Source organism: Typopeltis vanoorti, chromosome 2 (assembly GCF_054136105.1).
Source record: "Typopeltis vanoorti isolate ZY-2024b chromosome 2, IOZ_Tvanoo_1.0, whole genome shotgun sequence".
NCBI classification, from domain to species: Eukaryota; Metazoa; Arthropoda; class Arachnida; order Uropygi; family Thelyphonidae; genus Typopeltis; species Typopeltis vanoorti.
This window is the reverse complement of record NC_143550.1, coordinates 145,938,010-145,951,047: the sequence shown is the minus strand read 5'-3', so window position 1 is coordinate 145,951,047 and position 13,038 is coordinate 145,938,010. Positions and strand designations below refer to the sequence as shown.

Below are 13,038 nucleotides of genomic sequence, written 5' to 3'. Positions count from 1 at the left end.
CTGTTAGCTATAATTGCATGAGCCGTTGCACCTGGATTCGACATTTTTCTTTTCATTTGATTTGCAAGTTGATGAGCTTCAGATTCAAAAGTCTTATTAACATGACAGTGTTCTGAAGACTCATGGATAATCTTGTTGTCTCTGGTATGGAGCAGCGATCGACAATGTAAAGTTCTGAACTTTGCACAATGCCAATGAATAGTCCCGATGGCAGTTTCGCAGTGACGAACAAACTCAAATCCTTTGTAAATTATAATTTGACCACCTTTATTACTAATGCCGTACTTAAAATTAGCCATGGGTAAATTAAAAATTAATTACGAAATTTATTACGTCGCACATTATACACTAGTTGTATTATGAGTCACTAAACTAGAACTGAAGAATGTAAGACAAAAATTTACTTATATACCTTCACCCAAACAATTCTTAGAAATTCTTGAGCAGTTCATGGTGATTAACAATTGTCGATTGGTTTTACCTTAGGAAATTATTCCTTGTAAATCTGAGGTAGGTACTAATTAGGGTAGCTAATCACCACATCATTTTGAGTTTTCAACTCAACCATCTCCCTAATCCCCTTGCACAAAACTGCACTAGTGATTTACCCCTTGCTGATTATAAATTTTGTACAATTTTTGATAAATTTTATTTTATGTGTAATTTCTTACTTGTGTATTTTTTCCTTTTAATTTTTTTCTTAGTGTATTTTTATCTATTTTTTTTATGTAATTTTTTGTTTGTGTAATTTCTTCCCTGTGTAATTTTTGCAGCACAATTTTATCCCTTATAATTTTGTCCTGACACACATAATATCTATATCCTCTTCACCTCCTGAGGATACTTGTCAGTAATTTGATGATGATTAATTCCCTTTATGTTGATAGTTCTTACCTTCAGTTCTTCTAACATTGGGTTGTACATCTTCTTCTAGATGTAGAGTTGAAGATTGTTCCATCTCCATTAGCAGTGACCCTTGTTTAACTGGGTGACACCTCTGCCAGCATGAAATCTCATGTTGTACCATGGTGTATTTATGGACTAAGTCATTAGAGCACACAGTTTGGTTGCCTAAGTCTCAAATTTAGAACGAGGCTCATCCTTGTTCATCCAATATCCAGTAGTGAAGGTAAGACTTGGGCATTAAGTCAGATGCCCTCTGCATTCCTTAAAGGCAATGTGGAGGTTTCCTCCCAGTTATCTGGCTTTGACCCTTAGAATATTGCTAAGATGTTTGGAGCAGTGTACCTAAATCCTATGTAAAATTTTCAGTGTTGTCCAGAGTAGAGCCATTTGACTTGTAGATAAGCCCTTCCTTACAGACTCACTTCAGCAGTTGTCTCTCAGACAAAGTGCTTCTGGATCTGTGTTCTACAGCTATTGTCACTCCTCTACTGAACTGCCAACCACCATCTTCCACTTTCTTTTGGCTTTATTAAAACAAGCAGCAGCTGCCCAGCTTCCCTTTTCAGTGCAATTGCAAACACGCTGAACCTGTTTCTTCTCTTCCTCTTTTATTTCATCTACCTGTGTTTTCTGGAACAGCCTTCTTCGTGAAATATTCCCAAATAGGTACAACTCTTCAAGAAAAATGTCAGTAAACTTCTTTCTCAGCTCTCACCTGCACCTCGCACATGGAAAACTGATGTGCTTATAAGTTCTTCAACCTCTTGTGTATGGGATCAGTATATAAAAGAAAAAAGAAGAAAAAAAAATATCTACCTGTATTCTTTTGTCAACTTTCCCCAGCATCCAGATAGCTAATCAGTCTTCCTGGATTATGTACTTTATTAAAATGATCACTTAACAACTCAGCTATTTCTTTTGTATATGATGCTTTTCTAACACTAATGAATGGGAATAATAACACAACGGTTCTTATTCTCATTTGCATTCACTCAGATTATTATTCCATGGCCATTTTTACTTGTTACACAGTAATAAAACTCCTTGAATTTCTTTGGCATCTTTAGCTAACTTTTTTTTAATAATCTGTTTTCACCTTCGTCATGCCTTTCCTACCTTGTTCTTTATAGAACTCCAGAGTCTCATCATCTCTCTTCAAAAAATGGATCCTGAGTATTCTCTTTTTATGCAGCTTTTACTTTGAAGTGTTATGCGTCCATTTAGCTTTAATTTTGAATGACTGATTAATTCTCCTAATTCTGAGGATGTAATCAGATATGTCTTCTTTTAGGTATCCTCTGACTAATCCCTACACACTGATTCCTTTACCATACAGTTTCCCATGCCAAGCTACTTCTTCAAGCTGCCTTCTCACTTTATTATTATCTCCTGCCATATAGGTTTGCATGTCCCTTTTTACTCAAAGCTCTTACATTGCCATCTAAGTCAGAATCGCATGTCATACTCACCAGTTGGAGACAATGGTCATCTCATAGACATTCTCAAACACTGTTGCATTATGTAATATTTTTGTACCACAAGTAGTTTCCATCATGTGCTTCTTAAGGTAGTCATCCTTGACTAATGCTATTAAATTTATTTTCCCTTGTCTTATATATTTTCTCTACCTTCCAATCTGTATCATCATAGTTGAAATTACTGTAATGGTAATCCTCTGTGTATCCATAATATTTATCCATCTTTATATGCCTATGCCATTTACAGTCCTGTTCAGATGTTCCTGGTCTATAATAAGTTTAGTTTAATCCTTTATCCAAGTGTGAGCAAACAAAGTTTGCACCTGAAAATATCTTCAGGACTGAGGAAAGGTAGTGCAACACCAGGCAACTCGTTGCAAAGGTGGAGAAAGCTCTCATTACTCCTATCTCAGTATCTCCCATAATGCAAAGCACATCTCCTTGCGGATATGTGTAATGCTATGCATTAAGGCAAGGGCCACTATCCATACCGGTTTCGACCTTTATTGAGGTCTCGTCAGTGGGAGCCAGGCACAGTAGTGGAGATACAAAGGCAGAAGCAATGAGAGGTCATCCTAACCTATAGGAGTTGCCAAAGGGTGTGCAACCTTATTATTAAATTACTCCAGATTCAGAGAAAGATGTTGAGAGTTTATTTTTCACTTGGTTATACTATAATAAGTTTAGTTTAATCCTTTATCCAAGTGCCTAACCAGGCAACTTATAGTTGCCTGGTGTTGCACTACCTTTCCCCAGTCCTGAAGATATTTTCAGGCGCAAACTTTGTTTGCTCACACTTGGATAAAGGATTAAACTAAACTTATTATAGTCTAACCAAGTGAAAAATAAACTCTCAAGTTCCTGGTCTATAGCAGCACCCAATTGTGCATTTTGTCCTGCTTACCTCACTAGATGCCATCAAACCCATTTCATGTTATTTATATTGTCTCTATCATTGGAGATTTTGATTCTGGTTGGATTTAATTCCGTTGCAATTATTAATAGGATTCACCCACCCTTGTCTCTCCTTCCTGAATAAACTGAACTCATTAGATTGCATTCCTATAACAATACAGTAGATGTAATGGCTTCTCTATCAGCCATTACATCTACCAATGGTAAGAATTCCTTGCCTTTATTCCTGATGCATCAGGCATATTGTGATAATGGATGATTACTGGGCTGATGAACTGAATCTTAAGCTAAAGCCCTCCTTCCTTCTCTGTTTCCATAGTTAGCACTTTTCTTTCTTGATAAAATTATTCCTACATTTCTGCATGTCATCCCTAACTAGCTGTCATTCTCTTTCTCTCTCTTACTCTGTTTAGACTGAAACTTTTTACCACTTTATTTAATGCATTCATCTGTGCTTTCATTCAGCTATCCAGACAATATCTAGTTTTTCTGACAATTCACATTCACTCTTTTACTGAACTGGACATCAGTTTTTCCAGGCTCATGGTATCAAACCATTCGAGTGCATTCAATCTTCCAAGTACAAATTCTTTCGACCATCAAAGCAGTCCCATACATGCTGCACACCATTTCTCTTACATAGCCTATTTACCAACTCATTTGCAATCACAGCTCTTCTCCTCAGGTCACTACTATTATGTGTCAACAAACTTGCAGTTTACTTTTTGACTTTTTTTTTTCATCTCACTCAACTCTTTCACACACTTTTCTCCCATTTCATCCACACTTTTCTCCTTGCAGATTATTCATTCTTACTAGCAAAATTGTCATCTGCTCATTCTGTTTGCATATATATTGCTTCAATCATGTTATGAGTGTGTCCAGATAACATTGTTTTGTTCTTTGTCCAGTACGTCTCTGAATGTGGAGACGTACTGGACAAATTTCATCTCTCCGTTCCTGCTATTTGCAAAGCCTTTTTCTGTTCTCTTGAATTATAGTGTGATGTTGTGCAGCATTTGCCGTAGCCTCAAAATTTTCAAATTATGCTGAACTCTTTTTCTTTCATATCTTCTTGTTCACACTTCTTTTATACTGCTGTTGCCATCTTACTTTTAAACACTTCCATTCATGCTCACATTCTGCTTAGCACACATTACTATCTACCATAGCATCTCATTTGTTTTCCCTCATTTGAATTTCCACTTACATTCAATATTTCATATCTTTAATCTGCTTAATTATCACACATTTCTGGCAAATCCTAGCACATTATCTTCTGTTTCACAACACAGAAGATAATGTGCTAGGGACAATCAATGGACTTGCAGCTTCTGTTATACCTTGTCCACACACACACACACTATTAATGCATATAAATAGCTTGATAGTAAACAGTCAACCATACAGATTAAAATACTCCAATTAATTAGTAATTAATAACAATGCTAAGTGTTAAAAATAAACAACTTAAGAGCAGCAAAAACAAACAATTTAAAAACCAGTATTGCTTTTTTTAAACAAAAATCAATATATCTTTTCAGAGCATTATTAACAATAATATTTGCACATATAAATGAATATAAATTATTTCTGTCCCTTAAGGAGTTTGTCAAGATTCCAAAATGAGCTTATAAGCAGCCTTAACTTATTTCTGAAACTTTGAAATGTGCACTCTCTCAGAAGAGTGCACATTTGACATCAATAAACCTAATTTTTGTTAGGATAGGGAATTATGTTGTCTCTATCAACTGCATGTATCTTTCAGAAAATTTGTTTTGCAATAATTTTACTAATCATTAGGCATTACCTGAAGAAAGCAATATTTTTGTTATTAATAATGAACCAGAACCCTGCTATCTGTATATGACACCAAGGCACCTTGTTACAATAAATTACTTATAAATGTTCTTTACATGCTGGCTAGGATTCAGCCCTCTTTCCAACCAAATGATACATGTTCTTCTGACTGTGCTTATGAAGACCTTACTTGAATTTCCTTATTACATATGGTTTAAAGATTTATATTTTTGGATAAATCTTTTGATTAATTGCAAGAGTTGTATTCTTTAGTGGCATAACTACATTTAATAAAGGACATACTTTAGGAACTATCATTCCTCCACTTTTTATTGCATGTGTTAATACAAGAGCAACAGCCTAACATCCTTTTTCGATGCAACTGCAACCTCACCAAACCTGCCTCTTCCTCTTTTATTCCATCTTCTTTTGTTTTCTGGAACAGCCTTCTTCATAAAATATTTCCAAACAACTATAACCTTCAACTCTTCAAAAAAAAAAAAAAAAAATCAATAGACTTTGATCTCATTTCACACCTGTGAACAGCATCAATGTGCTTATAGGCCCTTAGCCTCTCATGTATGGAATCAGTATATAAAAACAACAGAAATAAAAATTATGGCTGTTATTTCTGTGCTGTTTATTCTCATATAATAATTTTACTAATCATTAGGCATTATCTAAAGAAAGCAATATTTTTGTTATTAATTAATCCAACTTTTAGAATGAATTGTTTACTTTTCTAAACTCCTTAAATTTCAGGCCCTTGTTTTAGCTATGACTTTACATGAGAAAGGTCGAGCAGCTATGAAAATGAAAAATTATAGTGTGGCACTTATATTTCTTCTTGATGCAGACAAGGAATTTCAGTGAGTATGTCACAGTAAAATTTGTGAATTTAAAAAAATAAAAGTAGTAATAACTATGAAAAAATAGAACTAAGATACCGAATACTTTTCAATTCCTTCCTCTTAGCATTAAAAACATACTTGAGGTTCTAGCTCTTCAGAATTCATGGAAAAATATAAATATCCATTATTGTTTTATAGTTGAGTTGAAAAATATTGTTTGCCTACAAACTTTAAAAGTGTCAAATGTGCCCAAAAGCCTATTAAAATGCAGCTCTCAGTGTGAAAGTTGCCTTTGTATTGCTCTTCTTCAAAAAGGATGAACACTGCTAAGGAGTCCTTTCATTTACCTTTTATTAATCTTTTTAAAGTATCGGTCAGGAGTTCCCTTATAAAAAATAATCTCTCTCACATAAGATTCTATGGTATTGAGAGGATTCCTGCCACATCTTTAAGAACTAGCAGATCAAAATAGCTGTCAGGCCACTCTGATTTTCATTAGATACAGTTCAAATGTTTTGAAATTAACAGGACTTTTTTCTCACAGTAGGTATCAAAACAGGTATCAACAGATTGTGAGTTGACACATATCTATGTATTTATTTTGGCTAAAATTTCATACACAACAGCAATATAACATACATTTTTCTCCTTCTCCTCTCCATTTTCTGTGACTGTATTTAAACCATTATTGTGAACATAAACATGGCATGTATGAATGTTATTTAATATTTAATATATCATTTAATGTCATCACAACAGTTTAAAAATATTATTCTCTAGAAAGGGAGAAAAATTGTCATCCCCATCAACTCTGTGAGATACTGTAAAATTCTCACACAAATGATTCACTAGCTATGTTTCTTTTTATATACTGACTGAAAAATTCATTAATAAGGAATACATTTTCTTTTTTACATGATAAAGTAATCTAAAAATATATATGTAATCTATTTGTATTAGTGATGCAATTGTATACATTAGTATTATGGAGCTAAAGCAGTATATACATATATATAAAGTATATATATGAGGCTAAAGCAGTATATAAAAGATGATATAAAAGAGACTTAGAGGTAATTAAGTAGCAAACTAGCTTACCATGTGTGGTAATCTTCAGGGAATAGCATAGAAATGTACGTACACTTGGTCGTCGACTTACGACTGACTTCCGTTCTGGCTGACAGGTTGTAAGTCGATCTGGTCATATGTCGGCCATATATTTATTAACAGTATTCTTTAACCTTTCTAATCTTTTTATCATCTTTATAATTTATTTTTATAATCTTTTAAATTTATAATTATGTATATTGTATATAATGTGAAAAATAATACTGTACTGTAAACACAAAAATGCAATCTAAAATTATTATAAAAATTAATACAAATGAAATTTACAAAATCAATTTTTAATCTTTGCTTGTGCTGGATTGTGGATCATCAGGGTCGTGTTCTTGGTTGAGGTAGGAGATGTTCTCTTGATGAGGAACATGCTGAGCTTTGTTTGAACATTTTGTTTCTTTTTTTTTCTTCATATATCTCACAATAACAACGCACAGCATCTTGAATGATACGTTCAACCTTTGTGAATCGTTCAACATTAGAGTCCATTGCTTTGAAACTGGCGAGAGCTTTATTCAATTGTGAGAAAGAATCTGATAAACTCTTTGCAGTGAATTTCTTTTCTGGCTCCTCTTCTTCCTCTCTCGCTTTTTCTTCCGACACTCTCTGTGCTTCCAATTCAATCAACTCTTCATCCGAAAGTTCTTTTATTTCACAATTTAGCAACTCCTCTACTTCTCCTATTTCACATTCTAATTTAAGATTTTTTGCAAGTTTAACTATTTTTTCTGTAATCACTTCCAGTTCCTCTCCTTTTTCAAATCCTTGCAAATGTATTCGCATAACATTTTAGACACTTTTTCCAAATTCCCAACATACAATTCTTTGTTTGCACATTCCCATGCAGTCTAAATATTCTTGATACACTAAAGAATGTTATACTGCTTCGAAAAGTCTCGCAAAGATAAATCGGCATCAGAATCAATGGTTTCGATGATTTTCTGTATGAATGTCGTTCTGAGGTAGTGAGCCTTGAATGCTGAAATAGCACCCTGATCCATGGATTGAATGAGAGCAGTTGTGTTAGGTGGCATAAAAACCACTCTAACATCATGTTAATCCTGGCATCCTTTTTTGCCAGATGAGGAGAGTGGCCAGGAGCATTGTCCATCATCAATAAAATCTTGAAAGGGATACCTCTTTCTACACAATATTCACGAGCCTGGGGAATAAAGCAGTTCATGAACCAGTCTTCGAACAGTGCTTGAGTCATCCAAGCTTTAGGGTTTGAATGGTAGTAAATGGGCAGTGTGTGCTTGTTGATGTGCTTAAACGCACGAGGGTTTTCTGAATGATAAATGAGAAAAGGCTTCAGCTTAAAATCCGCGGCATTCCCACCAAGCAACAAAGTCAACCGATCCTTAAAAGCTTTGAATCCTGGCATCCTTTTTTGCTTCTTAGTGTATGTACGCACGATTAGGCATGCGTTTCCATTGCAAGCCAGTTTCATCTACGTTAAATATTTGTTCCGGTAGATAACCTTCTTTGATTAAAGAGTCAAAACTATCAACGAATTTTTGGGCTTTGTCTTCATCTGCACTTACTGCTTCTCCTGTGACATGTACGTTATGCAAAGCAAATCTTTTTTTAAAATGCTTAAACCATCCAGCACTAGCCTAAAAATCTTCTACGTAATCGTCTCCAGCATGTGATTTTAAACTCTGAAACAGACTTCTAGCCTTCGCTTGCACTGTGCAAAGGCTCATGGGTGAATTTTTCTGTATTAAATCTTCCATCCACATAAACAACAATTTCTCCATTTCATGGATGGGTTCCTGTCGTTGTTTGGTTAAAATTGTAGACTTCATAGATGCGGAACCTTTCACAGCTTCCCGAATTTTTTTTTTGTCCTTTTTTTTATCGACAAAGTATGTGATAACTTCAAGTTACGTGCTATCGTATTCACTTTCTTTCCGCCTTCATACTTCTGGATAACTTTCATTTTACATTCTAAATCAATAGTTTTCCTTGACTTCTTAGCTGGCGTATCTGTAGATGAAAGCATTTTCCTTTTACTAGACATTTTATGGGTAGTATTTCAGTAGAATTTTAATTAATATACCACACGCAACAGATGCTTGAAAGCGACTGAGTGTATGTGAGGGATAGTTATCGTACGATAACTATCTCTCGCATATCTGCATATGTGAGAGATAGTTATCTATATATGCATCTCATATAGTTATCGTATGCACAGCTGCCTGATTTATTATTAATTAATTATTATTATTATTTTTTTTTTTTTTGCGGTCGTAAGTCGACGACCAGGTGTATATTATTTGTATATTTGTTTACAGTAGTGTTTTACACTATTACTGTAAACGTTGTACACTATTACTGTACAACGTTTGAGCACTGTAGTAACGCAGCCATGTTGTCACTTGAGTTTTGCTTTGAATCGCAGTAATGGACATGTGCATTAGTTGTTTTTAGAACAGCTGTTGCTGGGTAACAAGAACACTAGCCAGAAAGGTCTAATAAATTACTGAGTTAAGTTCTCTAATCTTGGGACAGTTTTTATATGCATCATGAATTACTCTCCCAGGATACAGAACTTTGAAGGACAGTATAATGAATCAAGCCTTTGCAGATTAGTGAGAATGTTTTGTGCTTAATGAAAGGCAAGGGATATTCCAAGGAGCAATATGAAATCTCCAGAAAAGTTCCTTTTATTGGAAATTATTTGGAACTGTTCAATTGAATCTATTCTTATTGTCTGAGCGATTATTCATCATGCCTACTTTAGAAAAATGAGAAAAAGATGCTAAAAGGAGACATATGCAAGTATATTAGTTAAGTGAGGCCTTTTGACTTTGCATTCTAAGAAATTTGAGAGATAAGGCAGAATGAATGAATGAATAAAAACAGTAAAATAATGCTACAAATGAAGTTCTCATATGGCCAAATGAAACTACAGAACTTTTTTGCTGAATGCTATGATCAATTCATTTTGTAAAGTGTTTAATGTTATCTTTCAGTATTGAATTTAACTGTGAGAGCCAGAGTATGAGAAATTATTGAGCTCATATTGAGTAATTCTTAGAATGGCTTGTATATGTCTTAAGAAGTTGGAAATTAATTTAGTACGTTTAAAATGTAAGTTGGATATAATTGGGGAATGACATAGAAGGAGCAAATCAAGCTCTCTCTTTCAAAATATAATAATACCCAGAGAAACTGGCTAGAAGCCTTACGAATTAACAGGCATAATTATGAATTAAATAACAATTAGCATATGTAAAAAAAAATACGATTTATTAGTTGTTGTTTTTTTTCACAAGGACATTGTCATGGGGCGAAAAATATATTGGTTAATAACATTCAAAACTGTCAGCTCATGTAATGAGCTTACTTAATTGCTCAGTCACAACTAAGTAAGCAGGAGAACGCAAGTAAGTAAACACAAGAAAAAAATATGCAAGAGCTTATAAATTGTATATTATTTTACATCTGCTAAACATGTTTCATTAAAACACTACTTAACAAACATATTATATTTTCCTCATTATACTAATTTATGGATTCAACTACCATTTGAGATTTAAAAAAAAAAAAAAAAAACTTTAATATTAGAATTTTACTGTAATTCAAGTTTTTTTTTTTTTTTTTCATTCTGATATTTTAATTTTTTTAATTTAATCATTTAACATCTTTATTTGGTTGTAGGGTAGTATGAGTTTTGTCTGTTAAATTAATATATGAAGGGATCTCTTAGAAAAGGTCTAAGTATTCATTAAGATCATGGCAGGTTCCTTTTTGCCTCTCATTATTACTGTTTTCTTATTCCAGACAGTGCTAAATATGATTATTTCTGGATGGCTTTTCTGTACTTAATTCAGCAAAATAAAATAAAATAAAAACCATCATTTACCATTTCTGGATGCCTTGCACATTAAGCTCTTGAATTTAAATTAGGACTTTCAGCTGTATTGAGCAAATGTTCATGCTGGTTTCAGCAGATGAGTTGGGTGTCTTTTCAAAGGATGCTGTTTTGTTCATGCTGTATTAGACCGGGCTTCTGAGACTCATTATAACAGATGCAGTTTGGTGTTCATTAATTCCTCAAGGAATAGTTTGCTGAAAATATGAAAGATGATAGTCATATAGGTATTCTATGAAGGGGATAGAAGGATTAGCAAAAACCACAACTACACTATCTACCAATAATTGTCCAGACACACTTGCTATTTGAAGTTATGGAACATTCCAGGTTTGTTAATAACATAAAAACTGGTGTTCAGGTAATAGGAAGCAGTTTTTCATCATAGCAGTTGAATACAAGTGGTATGGCAACATGACATGAACTCGGTGACTTCGAGGGAGGTGTCATCATGGGCTGTCACATTGGTGGCATGTTCATACATGTCATTGCCATTCAACTGGAGCATCCAAAATCAACAGTTGACAATATGATCAACAATTAGACGTTCTGGCATGATCAGTGCAGGAAAACACCCCGGGCAGCTGCCGAAAATGACTGACAGGGACAGGAGGATGTTAAAATGGGTGACGCAAAAACCGGCTACAATTGGCACAGACTATCCATGATGAGTTCCAAAGCACCATGGTGAGCAACAATATTGTACAAAAAGAACTCCATTTACTGGGTTTCTATGGAAGAGTAGCTGCACACACAATCCAAACATTACAACAATGAACATGGCAGCTCATCTGGCCAGCTGCAAAGAGCATGTAAACTGGACAGTTGACCAGTGAAAAATGGTACTCTGAAGTGATGAATCAAGGTCACCTGTTTCCAGTCTGATGGCAGGGTGTGGATGTGGAGGCAGCCTGGTGAATGCTTGTTACCACAGTGTGTTGTGCCCACAGTAAAGTTTGGTGGTGGAGGAATGGTGTGGGGTGCATTCAGCTGGTTTGGAGTGGGACCACTGGCCACTGTCCATGGTTACATGAAGGCAGCTCAGTACCTTGATATTCTGGATAATCAGGTATACTGCCTACACTGAAGTTTTTATGGAACGACCTGTGTTACTATCAAGACGAAAATTTCCCATGCCACCAAGCTGCAGCTGTTATAGAATGGTATGAAGAAATGGGTATTAAACAATGACCCTGGCCTGCGCAAAGTCCTTTGATGGAGGAATGGAGACAAATTCCACCTGATGTCTGCCGCACATTGGTGGAAAGCCTCTCTCAAAGGATGCGGGTAGTGATCAAAGCCAAAGATGGGCATTCCTGATATTAGCGTTCACCTTCTGGTATCAATTGTAAATTGCTAAAGTGTCCAGACAATTATTAGTAGTGTATATCTGTTATGGTGTCTTAGAAGTCTGGTTTAGTTCATCATAGTATCTACCCAGAATGCTCTTGGAAAGATGGCAGCATCCACACAACCTGTTTTAAGCATGATTTTTTGTTTCTCTCTCAAGGAGTGATCTGTGAGACCTTGTTACATCATTATTTAAATTCGAATAATGGCTTATCCATGCCAAAGTCGAGTCTGTTAAGTGTCCTGAATTGTTGCTTTATTTTTAGTTTTCTCTGGTATATGGTATGTGCCTTGGATGGTTAGCCAATTGTTGAACATTCTTCCTTGTCTGGATTAGTTTGCTGTAATGGTTCTAGTGAAGATGAACTATATCATTCAGTCCAAAATATGTTTGTTTGATTTTTAATTATCATTAAATATTTTGTTGTTAATATCACATGTGTATATAATATGGCTGTGCCACAAATATTGTTGAAAGTTTGTCAGTAGGGAAGATGTACAAAATTGTTTCAGATTGTCAGACATATCACATTCGAGTCCAACTTAACACAGATATTTTATTTGTTTATCCCTATATTTTCAGTAATACAAGTGGTGCATTTTTTGAAGTTTATTATTGTGTTTTTTTTGGGTTACTGAGAAGGCGAGGTCAGAGTCAGAGGCATCTACAGTGGAAGACAAGTTTTCGTATTTAGTTATTTAGTATAGTTAAATATAGTTTATACTTATAGTATAGCGT

At 34.7% G+C, this 13,038-nt stretch overlaps 1 protein-coding gene across 2 annotated transcripts in view; it reads left to right on the top strand.

Moving 5' to 3' along the window:
* Positions 1–13,038, top strand: part of LOC150109502 (NEDD8 ultimate buster 1-like) — a 261,500-nt gene that overhangs the window by 85,641 nt on the left and 162,821 nt on the right. For both annotated transcript variants that reach the window (XM_090408663.1, XM_090408656.1), the window contains exon 7: positions 5,862–5,968. In XM_090408663.1, coding sequence (XP_090264789.1) covers positions 5,862–5,968 — 107 coding nt within the window. The remainder of the gene's footprint in view (positions 1–5,861; positions 5,969–13,038) is intronic.